At 53.2% G+C, this 16,871-nt stretch overlaps 1 protein-coding gene across 2 annotated transcripts in view; it reads right to left on the bottom strand.

Annotated features, from left to right (window-relative positions):
• The window catches only part of RASA3 (RAS p21 protein activator 3), a 115,430-nt gene that overhangs the window by 27,159 nt on the left and 71,400 nt on the right, over nt 1–16,871 (bottom strand). For both annotated transcript variants that reach the window (XM_027589505.2, XM_027589506.2), the window contains exons 5-8: nt 14,832–14,908; nt 3,231–3,311; nt 2,821–2,893; nt 190–266 (exon numbers count right to left, since the gene is read on the bottom strand). In XM_027589505.2, the coding sequence (XP_027445306.1) occupies nt 190–266; nt 2,821–2,893; nt 3,231–3,311; nt 14,832–14,908 (308 nt within the window). The remainder of the gene's footprint in view (nt 1–189; nt 267–2,820; nt 2,894–3,230; nt 3,312–14,831; nt 14,909–16,871) is intronic.

The following is a 16,871-nucleotide window of genomic DNA, read 5'->3' as shown; positions in this document are numbered from 1 at the left end:
CCTGAATCGCCGGCAAGTTCACGGCTCTTACTTCAAACTCCCCGTGTCCTAGCATTGAGATTACCAGAAAACTGAAAATCTCCTTCTTTCCATTCCCTTATTTTTAGAAACAAAACAAAAAGACAGAAGAGGTGAGTTCAGACGGCAGCCGCCAAGCAGGAGCCTAGAGACCGTGGTTCTTGCTCTCACCGGACTTCAAGTTTGTCCACGTCTTCCTCCTCGAAGTCGAAGTGGGACTTCCGGCTGTAGCTGCAGGGTCTGGTCACCTGGAGGTGCAGACGGGAGGAAGATGTGTGCGCCACACCCCTGCCCGCGGAGCACCCCACGTGCCAGCCACCCCCCAGGCCCAGGGAAAGGCTGCGGACCCCCACCCGGAGCAGAGGTGGGGTCCCAGCCTGCAGGCATGTCTGGAGCCCCTTCTCCAGGGGGTTGGGGGTGCGGGCGAGGCTCTGCCTCATCACCCTCCCAACACCTCCAAACCCGGGGCCAGCCCCCTCCCTCCTCAGCCCCAAAGCGCCAGGTGCCTCCCCTCCTGCCCTCCTCCTTGGGCCCCAAATTCACTCCTGCCCAACCCTCCCATCTCAGCACCTCTGCCCTTACGGCATGTCAGCAGCCCGTGCCTCTCACAAGCAGGACTCCCATCCAGCCATCGCCCAGCTTGGTCCCAGCTTCATCCACTTTCAGCTGAGGCTTCCGAAGGTCCCTGGAGCCCCCACTAGTTCCCCTCACCCAGCACACAGGAGTCTTTCTACAACCTGCACCCCCTGCCCAGTTCACCACCGGGCCTCTTCCTCACTCAGGCCAATGCTGAGAAGCCTGAAGGTTACTCTGCAAGGCACCTCCTCCAGGAAGCCCCCCCGAGCCTCCACCGCCTGATGCAGCTCAGTGTCTGGCTTATAGCATGGTGGGCACAGGGTCTCTGCATGGTACCTAATGTATCTACTGAGTGAAGGAAGATGGTTTTAGTAGAACTGTAAATAACCGCATTAGGTATTTTAAAAGTTTTTAGGTAAGTCTAGCCATTACCCTGGAAGAAAATGGTTTGGAGACTACTTCCTGTTGAAATCCCTATAGGAGGCTGTCTGCAAGCCCAAAGCCAGCCACTGGGACTCCAGTGCCAGGAGCTCGGGCGCAGGCTGTCAGAACTGTGGGGATTGTTTGCAAGATGAAGCAGAAAGCGGGTACAGAGAACCCAACAAGGAGATTTAGGTGTTAAGCAGGGCTCAGCCCTTTGAGTCTAAGACCATAAACTCCAAACAGAACCATATTCCAAGGTCCTGTGGTCTGAGACTGTGAGAGAGGCAGGTGTCAGGTGGGCCTTAACCAGCAGCACTGAGGGCCTAGGTCTGGACCTTCCCTGGGATCCTGCAGGATGCAGTTCTGAGCTCAGCTGTTTCTGGGGCTTGTGAATTAATCTAGTGAGTTGAGACCCACGTTTTTGCAGAGTGAAATAGAAGCATATGACATAGAAAGTGTGTGTCACCATCCTGGTGGTCCACGAGGCAGTGGAAAGTCCGCACTTTACTGTGTGCTGTATTCAACACAAGCTTGGGAAGTGCTGACCTGCTATTCTAGGCAGCAGAGACAAGGAAGGGTGGTACTGCTTTTAGTGCATAATTCATACTAAAAACGGTTCTTTACTCTCCGTCCCAGACTCCCTCCCTGCCGCTGGAGCCCTGGCATGAAGCCCCCTTGAGATAAGGCTGACCACATCGGCTTCCTGCCTGATCTCGAGTTTCTTAAAATCCATTTTCTGCACCGGGCTATGAAATAAGCATGTCCTTCTGGGACAGAGAATGGTGCTGTGCCCTCAGCACTCTGACTCCTCACCCCTTCTCACAGCTGCCCAAGAAGCCTGACTGCTGACCTCCAGCATTTTAGAAAACTGTGGGCTTCTGGACCCCAGGCAGAAAACGTCTAGGTTCTCTGCATGTGAGCTCCTCAGTTCTAACCCAACTCTCCAACTTCATTTTCCAAAACTCCCCCTTCTCACACCAACCTCACCCTAAATCTAGAGACGCATTTTCCTTCAGCCTCACAATGCACCTTTCCAGACTCTACTCAAGCGCCACCATTCTGGGAAGACTTGTTCTATTTCACCAGGCAGGACTGATGGTTGTTTGCTCTTCCCCAAAGCCGCTGACTCAACAGCCACTTCACCAAGTACATAATCCACTCCTGTGCATGCTTCTCTGCTTGGTAGCAACCTCAGGAAGAGAGGAGTAGAGGCCTTATTCATCCTTAGCCACCCAGGACCTGGTGCCTATGAGACCTTCGAGAAACCTTTGCAGATGGAAAGAACATCGGCCTGAATATATTGCCTTGGGGTCAGCTGAGTCTGCTACTGTTCTGTTCCACAGTCTTCGGCCCACCAGCCTCTCATCTTACTAACTTCAGTGGCTCACAATTCTGAGAGGCAGCCAGGGGGATCTCTGTGCTCAAATGCATTTCCTCTTTTGCTTCAGACCCCTCACTATTTCTGGTGAAATAAGCCTCCCTCCACTGCTCAGGAAAGACTGGGAGAAGCAAGCAAAAAACATAAAGCCAACCAAACAATAAAAAAAACCCAAATCCTGATAATTCGGCAAGTATAACCTGTCAGCATTCAACTCAAAACCAAGGAAGCAACAAATGGCCTTTCTTTCCAGGGGCGAGAGGAAGGTTCCTGGGAGCTCAGCCGATGCTGCAGGGTGGGAGGGAGGCGTCGGGTGCGGCGAGGTCATCCCAGGACTTACAGGAGGAAGCCAGTGCCCGAGGTCCTGCGGAGCCACACTTTCCCCAAAGGTCTCAATGTGACATTCATGCCACTAAAATACCAACCTCAAAATAAAACACTTCATCAAACTGGGGGTTGTTGGTCTTCTTTTTCACTTTTGTCTTCTTTGCTTCTGATCTGAAACCAAGGAGGAAAGGTTAAGATTAAAACCAACACTACTGACACCAAGTCTTTCTGCCTTAAGACTGAGCAAGCAAATGCACAAGTAACTTACGGCCCAATATTTCTGTTTGTCTCCAACCCAGATGGTATGCAAATCAGGAACCTTTACTAAGCCAAAAATACCCAATGCGGAAAACATAGAGGCCTTTTTTACCAAGCAGTTTTAGGGCAGCAGAGGAAACAAGAGTAAGTCGGGACAATACTCCCCACCACACAGCCTATCCTGCATTTTTCTGGAATCCTCAGCATCACTGCAGCTGAGGCTGTGGGCAGGTGCGGGCAGAGTACTTGCCTGTATGGTCCTGCTAGCGTCACAGTTGCATAAGGGTCACACTGCCCATTCACGATGGGGAGGCCTTGGCACTCGAGGATGCTGAGGAGAGAGGCAGGGGTGTCAGGAGCGGGAGGTGAGGGGCCCCACAGGCAGTTTCTCGAGGCTGCTCTGAGGTCGCAGGGGGCAGCTGTCTCAACAGCCACGGCCAAGGGCCATGAGCTCTGGGTGGTGCTGGTCTCATGGCCCAGAAGCAACTGTCTAATGAATGGTGATGGGTGCACTGATTAGCAATCTGAAGACATTCGGGGGCAGGAGAACGCGAGCGTCTTAGCTGCGGAGAACAGGCTCCCGGTGACTCCCATGAGCGATGCCACTGCCTTCCCATCCTAGGAACCAGCCATAGTTCAAGAACCTTCCGCGACCCATGCGTTTACCTCTCCCACAAGCTGACAAAGTAGGTGCTGTGGCCATGTTACAGGTGGGAAGACAGAGACCCCAGCAACTGAGGGGCTTGCGGATCTAGCCCGTGTACGACCTCCATGCCACACAGGCCTCGCGGCAGCAGAACACACCCCACCGCCAGGCTCTCCTCGTTCCCAATCCCTCCCACAGGTCCTGGCACACTGTCCCGGTTCCCGGTTTGCTTTAACTTCTGGAGCACAGCTGGTTACACGAGTTCTGGGACCACCATTTCCCCTAATCCTGCCATCTCTGCCATCCCCAAGTCTGCTTCTACGGACTGTTCCTTCTCCAGGCCGTGGGTCACACCGTCCTGCTCCTGGCAAAGCCAGTTTTGAGCACATGCCGGATGTTATGAATCTCAGGCTGCTGGTGTCCAGATGCCGTTGCCTTCTGAAGAACAGAGCTGATTGGTGGTTAAGGGTCTCTTGGTGCAGACTGATGTGCACAGCAATTCTTGTTTGAAGCTTTGTCAGGGGAGGCGCCAGCCGCCTCTGTCCAGGGACTGTTTGGTTCCCCTACATAGGTGTGGCCCTCTGAGTCTGCACCGAGCTTCCAATGGGAATAAGGATCTCCACTGGGCTGGCGGAGATTCAAATGCTTCCCAGCCCCACACGAGCCCCTTCAACTCTCCCCGAACCCGTGGCGCTATAGCCCTCTGTATTCCCACAGGCTTGTGGAGTGCTGGGAAGTCCCCTCCTCTCCAGAACACATCCGCAGCGGCCTCAGACCCCCAACGGCAATCTCTGTCTCCCCACCCACTTCCAGGCTCCACTTGGGACACCTCCTGCCCCTCGCCACCCACACACCTGCAGGACAAAACCAGGACCACTGCGGCTCTTGTGTCTGCTTCCCTTACTTGGGGTCACAGAGTTAAAATGCCAACTGCCCAACATCCAAGATGTTCCGCTCGTCCATCATCCAGCTCCTAAGCTGTCTGTGGTGGGAGAGGGGGTCCTTCATGGCAGGACAGTCCTGCTCCCAAAGAGGAGCATCAGTCTGGCTGTATAGATGCATGATCACGTTCCCTCGAATCCCTGAGTGCTCCAGTCTCTCCTTGCCATTGGGAAGTCGGAAAACAACGGGGTTCCTGCCCTCCTTCGTGAGCCAAGCGATCTTTTGCCCCTCTTGGGGAGGAGTTAGCTTCTAACATTTTACCGGAATATTTCTTTCTGCTCGAGGGGTTTGTTTCCTTCCTTTCTCCTTCACGGTGCTTATGGCCCTTCGAGCGGTGGCCACGCTGGTCCCACGGTGTTAGCCTTACCTAGTATTTCCAACCCTTTACTCTTACTCTACTTTATGAAAGAGTTCTGGGTTTCTCTCCGGGATTACTGACTTGGTCTTCGGCTATCTTCCTCCCCTTGTTAACTCATCATTAAAGAAATATTTATTCATCCGTTAAGTCATCATGAAACAAGTTCTTGTTGAGATCTTATCTGTGGCAGGCACACTTCCAGGAACGGGAGCTGCGGGGAAGCTCGGGTGAGCTCAGCTGGTAGAGCAGCGAAGAGCAGGACAGTCAATGCGCAACATGCAATTGCCACGTGCGGCGACGCAAAGAAAGAAAGAAACCAGGAACAACAACACAGAAACACAAGCCGGTGGTCGACCTGTCGGGTGCTTGGAGGCCTCCGGGAGAAAGTGGCTGCAGTCTGAAGGACAAGAGAGTTGGGGGGTGGAGGACCCCAGCAGCTCTGAGCCGGCGGGCAAACAGCTTGCTCAGGAGACGTGCAGGGAGGCCCTCTCCCTGAGCAAATGACCCCAGCTAAATGCAAACACATCTTTATTACATTCACGTGATCAAGAAGAAGGTTTAGATGGTAAGCGTGCCCACATTTTGGATCCTCAAAGCTAATGGGTTTTCATGACCAGAAACTAGAAAGCCTTGCTAAGCATCAAACTGAAAGCAAGTTTCCCCACATCTATGTCCCGGAGAAGCACCATGAGATGCGGGGCAGCTGCCTAGAGCACATTTGGCAAGCACGTGAAATGTCACCGTTTTTCCTTCACCTAAAGACCGATTTGAGAAACACTCTCTAAAGCAGAGACTGGATACTGATAACACCTACACAAAGACATCTTGGAGAAGAAAAATCAATACCCTCCCATGGAGTACGCCCAACACGCCAACGGGAATAAGGGCATCAGCCTCCTTCACGCGCTCAGCCTGTGGGCTCTGGCTGCAGGTGGGCCACGGCCCAGCACACAGCCTGGCGGGGGCTCTCGTGGGCCGCCCGGGCACGCAGAGCCCAGGTTCTCTGTACTTCACACACAGTGCATCTCTTCAGGCTTACTCTCTTCGAAACAACTTTAACCGATGCTTCGGAATGCTCTAGATAAATAGCAGAAAGGAGTAAAATATTTACTACACTGGCCATTCCTACATCCGGGAAAGGACACTGTGACACACAGTGACCCAAACAGTCAACTAATCTGGAATCTAAGGCCCCACAGGTACAGTATTTTGTACGTATTACAACATTGATAGGATTTTATATTCAAACTGACCCTTAAAACAAGGTTATGCCTCACAGCTGGAATAACAACCTGCCATTCCGAAATCTTGTTTCATTTTTCTCCCCCGTCAGTGTGGACACAGGCTGCTGCCTCCGCTTCCCGCCCCATGAGAAGGACACTTGCCCGCTGAACCAGCGGGCTGCAGACGTCCTAGCCATGCAGTGACAAAGCACCACCGTGGCCACCAGCCTACCACCTGCTTGGCTCTCCGCTCATGCTCTGGTATGAGAGGCTTCCTGACCCCAGAAGGAGCCACATATCAATAGCCTGTTGTAATTTCCTAATAATAGAAAATAGCATCTTTATTGGATTCAAGATGCTGTTAGAAGCCTGGAAACAGGTTAATTCCTCACTTGGATGCACCTCAAGGTGGAGGTACAGGCGGCCGGTGCCTGCTTCCCTGGCCATCGGTGTGGCAGCCTGGCCCCCAGCAGCAGGGCCCCCGCCCCGGTCAGGGGGGCTGCCCCAGGGGGCACCTGCAGGGCCATCAACAGGCCTCTGGTCTGCTCGTGAGACAGTGAAGGTTGAAAGTGGGAAAGTGCAGGAACCCCTACCTTCGGACAAAGCAGGTGGCCACAGGATACCCAGAGAGAGACTGCCACACACAGGGACAAGAAAGGAGACGAGCAAAGGTCTCTCGCTGCCAGCAGAGCCAAGACCTGCGCACGCGTCATCTTTCACACTCATCTAGCACGGAGGGCCGGGGCGCATCTCCCACCTGCGCTACTATTCTAAAGGAAGCAGATGCAGCGTCGGAAGAAATGAGGTCACCTCCGATCCATGACCTGACGTCCACTCAGCCCAGCGCATGCCCTGAGGGTCTCACAGACACCTGCAGATGGCTTCAGGACCTCTACCCTGTGCCGGATGGGCTGGCTCACATCCACTCTGGTCCAGTGAACAAAACGTGGGTGCACTCCCGTGCTAACATGTCTCCCCTACAAGAGCGCAGGCCCCAGGAGGCCTGCACAGTCCTCGGCACTGAGCCAGGGCTCAGGAAATATTTTTGAATGAATGATAAAAAGGTTTATTCATCCTTGTTGGGGGATGGGAAAAAAAGCACGAGATAAGGCTCCTGAGTCAAGTTTGAGATCTGGCTGGAGAGACGAGCCGCTCACACATGAACCTGTCTGAGGTGCGGATGGGTAGATGCCCTGTCCACATACAGACAACAAGAACATCAGGACGGTGGGTCCCCAAACCACCTGGGCCTCACTCAGGTGTCCAGGACAGCAGACGTGGACATACAAGTGAACAGGACGGAAAAGAAGGGTCACAGTCGGGAAAAGCCACCTACGGAAGGAATGGGGAGGTTTCCGTGAGCACATCCAGCAGGTCCTCTGTCCACCCATCCACACAAAGGCTCAGGGCTGACACAACTGCCCAGGGCAAAAGCCGTCCCCAGCTTTCACTCACCGTCCAGGCAGGTAAGGGAGAGGCGATGTCCTGCCTGCCAGGTGGCTGGGAGGGCCCATAGATGATAGTCACTATAGCAGCAGGAGGGAGGGTGCATAAGGGCAGTGAGGGATTTTGCAGGGAATGGACACCCCCAGGAAAGCACTGCAGCCACTCCCGGGGAAACCTGCCATTTGGGGAAGGTAGACAAGGCCTCACCTCGCTCTTCAGGCGGCGGGGGAGGGTGCACCGGCAGCAGAGAGTCTGGAAGTGTGGGAAGGCAAGGAAAGACAACTCAGCCTGGCCAGAACATGCCCACGCGCCCCATGAAAGACTGTCCAGGCCAGGTGAGAGGTGAGGACCGCCCGGGACGGTCTGAGGGTGCAGGTCCTGTAGCCTTTGAGGGGGGAGGGCGGTCGGCTGGGAGGAATCGCCTGCTACGGGGGGCTGAGTGGTGGTCCCTGAAGAGACCTGGTTTGGAAAAAGGTTTTTTGCAGATGGAATCAAGCCAAGGATCTTGAGATGATGAGCTTATTCTGGATTCAGGATGGGCCCTAAACCCAATGACTAGTGTCCTTGCAGGAGGGAGATTTCACAGATGCAGTGGAGAGGGTCATGTGAAGAGGGACCGCCTGCAGCCCCAGAAGCCAGGAGGACGGGACCGTCCCCTGAAGCCTCCCGACGGAGTGGGGCCCAGACGGATTTCAGATATGGCCTTCAGAACTGGGATAGAATAAAATTCTGTTGTTTTAAGCCACTTGAGACTGTGGTATTTGGCTGGAGCAGCTCTCAGAGACTAACATCCCTGCAACGAGGGAATGACGGAAGGCGGCTGAGAACAGGTGCCGGCATTACGCACACTTTCTGGGGAGAGGACTGGGAGTACGGGGTGGTGCGACGAGGCAGGAGGGGGCGTCAGGTGATTCTCAGGCAAGCAGGGAACTCCACTGGAACGAATCTGCTTTTGCCCAACTGACTTCTCCTCAACGGCCTCAGCCTAGCTCTTAATTCTTCCCAAGCCCGTAGCATACTGTGAGGTTGGCCCAAGCCCATGCTAACCTTTGAGAGGCCAGGGCCTGAGGGGAGGGCCCAAATAACCATGTGTGATTCTGAACAAACACCAGCGTAGATGCTACGGCTCCAACTGGATACAAGGAGATGCTATGCAGAGAAAGTCAGGGTTTGCACATGTCTGGGGGAGATTCTGCTGGCTCTGCACGCCAGGGGTGGTCACTGTCTCCTGTTTTGTCCCGAAAGTCCCAGGTGCACACAACAGACCAGGCTCTAAGAAAGAAAGTGGTAAAACACAAACATGACTGCAACATTAGATGAAAACACGTCGCTATAAATGCCCACGTTAAAAGAGAAAAAAGATCACAAATCAATAACCTGAACTTCTACCTTAAGAAACCAGAAAAAGAAGAGAACAAGCCCACACAGGCAGAAAGAAGGAATCACACAGATGACGAAGTAGAGAACAAACAAGAGAGAAAGTGGGGCCTTTGAAAAGATCCACAAACTTGAAGAGAAGACTCAAATTATTAGAATCAGTAATGAAAGAGGGGACATTTCTAGTTGTTGTTGTTTTTTTTTAAGATTTTATTTATTTGACAGACAGAGACACAGTGAGAGACAGAGAACACAAGCTTGGAGAGTGAGAGAGGGAGAAGCAGGCTTCCCGCTGAGCGGGGAGCCCGATATGGGGCTCGAACCCGGGACCCTGGGATCATGACCTGAGCCGAAAGCAGACGCTTAACGACTGAGCCACCCAGGCTCAGAGGGGACATTTCTAATGACCTTACAGAAACAGCCATTTTTTAAAAAGATCACAGAAGAGCTGACCACATGGACAGGCTGTTTCAGGGGTTGGAAGGGCTCATATTGCTAATTCCCCAAACTGACCTACAGATTCAATACAGTTGCTATCAAGATGCCGGCTGTTGTTTCTGCAGAAACTAACATGTTGACCCTAAAACTCATATGGAAATGAAACAAGCTCAGGACACAGCCAGAGTCATGAAAGAGGGACCAAGATGGAAGACTCACACTTTCCTGACTTTGAAACTTATTCCAAATCTCAAGGGGCCATGACTGTGTGGTACCAGCACGGGGACAGGCACACAGGTCAATGGAAAGAACAGCGTCCACGAGTAAGTCCACCCATTTATTATAACCCAGTGACAATTCGCTGGGAGAGGATGGACTTTTCCACAAATGGTGCTGAGACAAGTGGATCTTCAAAAGCAAAGGAATCTATGCCGACCCTACCTAACACCACACACAAAAAATTAATTCCAAATGTACTGAGGACCTAAAGGTGAGAAATGTCGGAAGGAAAACGGAGCTGTCAATCTTCAGGATCTCAGACTGGGAAAAGATTCCTTAGAAATACAGGAAACAACAGATGAGGTTGATTAAGATTTAAGACTCTTGTATTACAAAGGACATTATCAAGAAAGTGAGGACAACACAATGACAGAAAATGTTTTCAAGTTACATATTTGACAACAGTCTAGTATCCAGAGTATATGGAAAATTCTTACAACTTAATAATAAAATACTAATAACCCAATTAAAAAATCAGTAAAGGACTTGAACAGACATTTCTTCAGAGAAGATACGGAGCCGGCCAACAAGGACAAGAAAGGGTGATCAACATCATTCAGGGGAATGTGAATCAATGCCACTTCACACCCACTAGGAGGCTGCAGACACAGACAGGGAGGATCACGGGTGAGCAAGGACCCAGAGGAACTGGAGCCTCACACTCTGCTGGCCCTGTGAATGGGGCAGCCACTGTGAGAAACAGCCCGGCATTTTCTCGAAAACTTAAACACAGTTAAGATACAACACGCTGATTCTACGCCTACATTATGCACCCAAGTGAAATGAAAACAAGTCTGTACAAACACTTGTATGAGAATGTTCACAGCTCCAGTATCCACAACAGCCAGAACGTGGAAACCACCCAACGTCTACCAGTGGATGATGGACAAGAAAGCGTGGGTGGGTACACACAATGGACATTATTCAGCCTTTAACAGGATGGGAGCTCTGGCAGCTGCTACAGCGTGGATGAACCTTGAAGACCTCACGCTTCGTGAGAGAAGCCAGTCACCAAGAACCACACAGTATGTGATTCCATTTAGACAAAATGTCCAGAATAGGCAAATCCACAGAAGTAGACCAGTGGTTTCCAGGGGCTAGGGAGGAGGATGGGGTACGACGGGCGACAAGATTTCATTGTCAGGGTGATGAAGTGTTCTGGAACTGGGCAGTGCTTAGTGGCGATGGTTGCACATCCTTATGAATGCAAAGTGTGTACTTTAGAATGTTGAATTTTATGGTATGTAAAGGGGAAGAAAAATGGACAGGCAGGGGGAAGAAAGAAAAGCCAGTGGTCTCTCAGACACTCTGACTCCCTTGACTGGAGGACGTGAGCCCCTGTGGGACTCTGTGGCACCCCCCCCCACTCTTTCTTCCTCACTGCATCCCTATGGGGGAGCCTTCTGCCCTGGGATTCTGAACAAAGTGTACTTGTGTGTGTGATAGTGTGTGCCAATGGGTGTGCCAGGGTGCACCAGTGTGTGTACTAGCATTGTGCTAGTGTATGTACTAGTGTGTACTAGCATGTGTACTAGCATTGTGCTAGCATGTATATAGTGTGTGCTAGCATGTGTACTAGCATGTGTACTAGTGTGTACTAGCATTGTCCTAGCATGTGTATAGTGTGTACTAGCATTGTGCTAGCATGTGTACTAGTGTGTACTAGCATTGTGCTAGCATGTATATAGTGTGTACTAGCATGTATACTAGCATTGTGCTGGCATGTACATATTGTGTACTAGCATTGTGCTAGCATGTATATAGTGTGTACTAGCATGTATACTAGCATTGTGCTGGCATGTACATATTGTGTACTAGCATTGTGCTAGCATGTATATAGTGTGTACCCGCATGTGTACTAGCATTGTGCTAGCATGTGTATAGTGTGTACTAGCACTATGCTAGCATGTGTACTAGCATTGTGCTAGCATGTATAGTGTACTAGCATGTGTACTAGTGTGTACTAGCATGTGTACTACTGTGTACTAGCGTGTGTACTAGCATTGTGCTAGCATGTGTACTAGCATTGTGCTAGCATGTGTACTAGTGTGTACTAGGCATGTTCATGTGTGCTAGTACGGGTACTAGTATGTGCTGATCTATAATAACAAGTGTACTAGGTGTGCTAGTGTATCAGTGCTATGTACAAGTATATACTAGTATGTATATTAGCAAGTAGTCATGCACGCTAGCATGTGTTAACGTGTGCTAGCGCGTATGCTAGCATGTGTGCTAGTGTGTACTAGCGTGCCTGATAACGTACTGTGTGTGCTAGCGTGTGTACTAGGGTGTTTGCTAGTGTACTAGCGTGTGTGCTGGCATGTATACTAAAGTGTACTAGTGTGTGTACTAGGCATGTTCGTGTGTGCTAGTATACAGGTACTAGTATGTGCTGGTCTGTACTAGCAAGTGGACTACGTGTGCTAGTGTATCAGTGTTATATACAAGTATATATTAGTATGTATATTAGGGTGTAGTCACGCGTGTTAGCATGTGCTAATGTGTATGCTAGTGTGTGTACTTGTATGTGTGCTAGTGTATGTACTAGCGTGCATGCCAATGAGTGTACTAGCGTCCATGCTAACATGTGTACTAGCGTGTGCTAGCGTGTGTACTAGTTTGCGTAGTAGTGTGTGCTAGTATGTGTACTAGCATGCATAGTAGTGTGTGCTAGCATGTGTATTAGCGTGTGTAGTAGTGTGCTAGTGTGCATGCTACATGTGTATCAGGGTATGTGCTAGTGTGCATAGTGTGTGCTAGCACGCGTACTAGTGTGCATACTAGCGTCCATAATAGTGTGTGCTGGTGTGCACGCTAGCATGTGTACTAGCGTGCATAGTAGTGTGTACTAATGTGTGTACTAGTGTGCATAAGTGTGAGTGCTTGTGTGTTAGCGTGCATACTAGTGTGCGTGCTAGCATGTGTACAGCGTGCATAGTAGTGTGTGTACTAGCGTGTGTAGTAGTGACTACTAGAGTGCATGCTAGTGTGCGTAGTAGTGTACTAGCATGTGTATTAGCGTGTGTAGTAATGTGCTAGTGTGCGTGCTAGCGTGTGTAGTTGAGTGCATGCTAAAGTATATACTAGCGTCTGTAGTAGTGTGTGCTAGTGTGCGTGCTAGCATGTGTAGAATGCGTGCTAGCATGTGTACTAGTGTGCATAGTAGTGTACTAATGTGCATAAGTGAGTGTGTGCTAGCGTGAGTAGTAGTGTGTGTACTAGTGTGCGTAGTAGTGTGTGCTAGCGTGCATGCTAGTGTGCACAGGAGTGTACTAGTGTGTGTGCTAGCATGTATACTAGCGTTCATAGTAGTGTGTACTAATGTGTGTACTAGTGTGCGTAGTAGTGTGTGCTAGTGCGGATGGTGGGCGGGGACGGCGTGGACGGCGTGGACGGTGGGCGGGGATGGGGGGGGACAGTGCGGGTGGTGGGCGGGGACGGTGCGGACGGTGGGCGGGGACAGTGCGGACGGTGGGCGTGGACGGCGCGGATGGTGGGCGGGGACGGGGGGCGGTGGGCGGGGACAGTGCGGACGGTGGGCGGGGACAGCGCGGACGGCGGGCGGGGGCGGGGGCACAGCGGGGTGGGTAGCTGTGATCTAGCTCCTGCTCCGGGCGCCACGTCTGTGGTCCTCCGATCAGGAAAACTACTACTCCTGGACAACTGGTTCACCTCTGCCCTCCGTCATGCAGATGTGTGGCTGGACAGGGCAGCTCTCAGGACAGGGATCCCGGCACCCCTCTCCTGCGTTCACCTGCCTCAGGTCTCTGCCCAGCCTGGTCCATTCTGTCTCCCCACCGCTAAATCACACTCCTTATTCTATGTAAGACTGCTTTTAAAAAGCCTTAAGTTGTTTTGGAACAAGGGATAAACCTATAAATAAACAAGAAAACAGGGAACTCTCTCCTCATTGCTACAGGGTCTGAGAGCACAGCAACTACTTTAAGAAGAATGGGAGCACTGAAGGAATGAAGGACAAAGATCCCTGCCTCCTACACGGCATCCCACGCTACACCACGTCCTATACATGCTCCTGCATACGTCCTGCACGTTCTACAGTGACAGCCCCGCAGCCTGAACAACCAGAGGCCATCTTCAGCCAACAGATGGTGAATTCAAACAGCGCTGTGGGCAGCAGGGCAGGGCCCTCTGGGGGTGGCAGGCAATGGTGAAAACTCCTTGCGTACATAACCCCCCCCCCGCCCCCGGGCCCTGTGACAGGACAGAGGGAGCACAGTCCTAAAGCAGAACTTGGAGTCTGAGCCCAAGAAAAGGGCATCACCCAATCTCACTGAAGCCCTTGCTGGCCAGAGACGGTTAAGAGATGAATTCGGTAAAGCGTCTCTCCGAAGATGAAGAAAGCTGGAACGTCTGGTCTCTCTCACGGGTCCCTTAACGCCAGAGGACTGGTTTCTGCACACCTTCACTTCTCAGGAGTCCCTCCCAACTGCCCTTCACTTCACACACGTGGGCCACAGAGGGAAGGACCAGCACGCACCTCTGACAGCTGCCCATAGGATCCCAAACAGCTGCCAGTGTTGTTGGTAAAGACACACGTGAGGCCCATGGGGTGGGCAGCAAGAGAACGGGGTCCCGACAGGGTGTGCATGCCCCGAGGCCTCGCAGGGGTCAGAGGGCAAGGACCCTGCACACGTGTGCAAGCTCGCATCTGAGAGTCCTCAGCCTCCTCCAGACGATCTATGGGATCCGTGACCCTAAATGTCAAAAGCGCACCACAAGGTATGGAGTACATGTTTAGACACGTGCACAGACATTCATGCTCACCAAGCATGACAGGGTAGAAGCAGCTCTGGATTCGGGGTGGGCGGTCTGAGTTCAGGCCCTAGGTCTGCTGACCAGCCTTGCACACACCACCACACAGTGCTGTCGTATGTATCGCCTGGGCCCAGATAGCACCTCTGTCTAAATGTCTTCCTGACCGTGGCTAACTGCAAAAGCTACTAGGATGAACGTCTGCTTTAATGAGGATATGAAGAAGAATGTGCCAGAACCTCTAGAACAGTATCATCGTGGGGAATCACCGATTCCGGGAATCCTGATTCATGTGTTTGAAAAGCAACACATCTCACCCCCTGGGCTCAGAGTTACTACTCCGGAGAAGACCAGCCATCCGTGTCTTACCGCGTGGCCAGCTTGTGGCAGACAACGCCCGTGTCGGTGATAACCTCACTCAGCCTCAGCTCCAGGTGGACTTTGCCCTGAAAGGCACAAGGACAGAGGGTCATGGGGGATGGCCACATGCAGGGGAGCGCTCCCAGCGTCACCACTCACAGACATGAAGCTGCCTGACCCCACATGGTATTCGCAGCGCTTCCCCCACCCCACTCAGGTCCCAGGGACCAGGGTAGGGCACGGCCCCCCCAGACCCACTCAGGTCACAGGGACCAGGAGGGGGCATGGCCCCCCCGGACCCACTCACGTCCCAGGGACCAGGAGAGGGCATGGCCCCCCAGACCCACTCAGGTCCCAGGGACCAGGAGAGGGCACGGCCCCCCCAGACCCACTCAGGTCCCAGGGACCAGGAGAGGGCATGGCCCCCCAGACCCACTCAGGTCACAGGGACCAGGAGGGGGCACGGCCCCCCAGACCCACTCAGGTCACAGGGACCAGGAGGGGGCACGGCCCCCCCAGACCCACTCAGGTCCCAGGGACCAGGGTAGGGCATGGCCCACCAGACCCACTCAGGTCCCAGGGACCAGAGTAGGGCACGGCCCCCCCAGACCCACTCAGGTCCCAGGGACCAGGAGGGGGCACGGCCCCCCCAGACCCACTCAGGTCCCAGGGACCAGGAGAGGGCATGTCCCCCCAAGACCGCTGTTTCAGAAGAAAAAGGTCCAACAGCACAAGTAAAGGTCCTGGAGGAAGCAGCCTCCCCACAGGCTTGCTTGCTGGCTTCAGGCTGTGCCCCTTCATCTGACACTGAGCCCTCCGCAGGTGTGGACAACTCTGCCCCAGGGTCTCAGAGCTTCAAAGAAGAGGAGCCCGCACCCTCAGAAATATCCAACAGCCGCAGGTGTGACACACTGACAATTTATATAACACACTACAACGTGAAAATCAACATTTCTTCAAGTAGGCTCAGCCCAGCACGGAGCCCAGTGTGGGGCTCGAACTCACAACCCCAAGATCAAGACCTGAGCTGAGATCGAGTCAGATGCTCCACCCACTGAGCCACCCAGGAGCCCCCAAATTACAAGTCTGTTAATTAGAAAAGAAGGCTAAACTGGATGATCTCCAAGATCCTTTCCGACTAAAACTTCTAGACTGTGAAGCTTGGGGAGGGCCCTCTGAAGGCTGCCTTGCCCTAGAAGAATCCAGGGCCCCAGATGGACAGACAGATGGGTGGACTGGGGGAGCGTGGGCAGGACTACTCAGCGGCGCCCCCAGTGGCCTCCTGAGTTCGCCCCTCTGAACGCAGCGGCCACTGCTCTGGTCTTCCTGTGGCTTGGGACCCCTGCACAGCGCTCTGCTGGAGGCCAGCCTCCCAGGTCCTCTGGCTCGCCCACGACTCTGACATGGGAGACCTGGCGTACATGGGGGAGATGGGCACCAAGGGCCCGGGGAGCCTATCCCTCTCCGGCTGCAGGCAAGGCCAGTCCCTGCCCTTCCTGGCCCTTCCCTCACCTGCAGGACCAGTGGCCTCAGGGAGGGCACAGCGATATATCCTGGATGGTGGGACCAGACCAGCATCACAGCTGGGCGACCCTGGGCAACACCCAGCGTCCAGAGCACAGACTCAGTATCCGCCAAGGGCTCTGAGTGGCTCCTGCCACACGCGGCCGGGGTGCTTATGGAGGGACACGTTTGCCGGGAACAGTGGCTTCCCAAGGGAACCAGCGGGCCTTCCCCCAGAGCCCAGGGAGCTTCTGCCTTGGAAGGTCCTCATCGGACAGGGGTGCCGACAGCAGGCTCCATGATGCAGCATCACCCTCTGTGCCCGCCCAGCCTGAGAGAGGGGGCCCTCAGCACTAGCCGGCTCTGCAGGTGAGGCAAATACACAGCCACGCTGTCGGCAGCGTCCCCAGTCAGCTGGCCTCCTGCAGCTCCCTCTCACTGAGCCAGGCCAGGCTCCGAGCTTCCCCAAGCATCGCCGGGGGCAGGCACTGCCGTCCTGCTATGGGGAGGCCGACAGACAGCTCGCCCTCCTCACACAAAAGCCAA

Source organism: Zalophus californianus, chromosome 3, assembly GCF_009762305.2.
Source record: "Zalophus californianus isolate mZalCal1 chromosome 3, mZalCal1.pri.v2, whole genome shotgun sequence".
Taxonomy (NCBI): domain Eukaryota; kingdom Metazoa; phylum Chordata; class Mammalia; order Carnivora; family Otariidae; genus Zalophus; species Zalophus californianus.
This window is presented reverse-complemented; position numbering and strand designations above follow the sequence as displayed.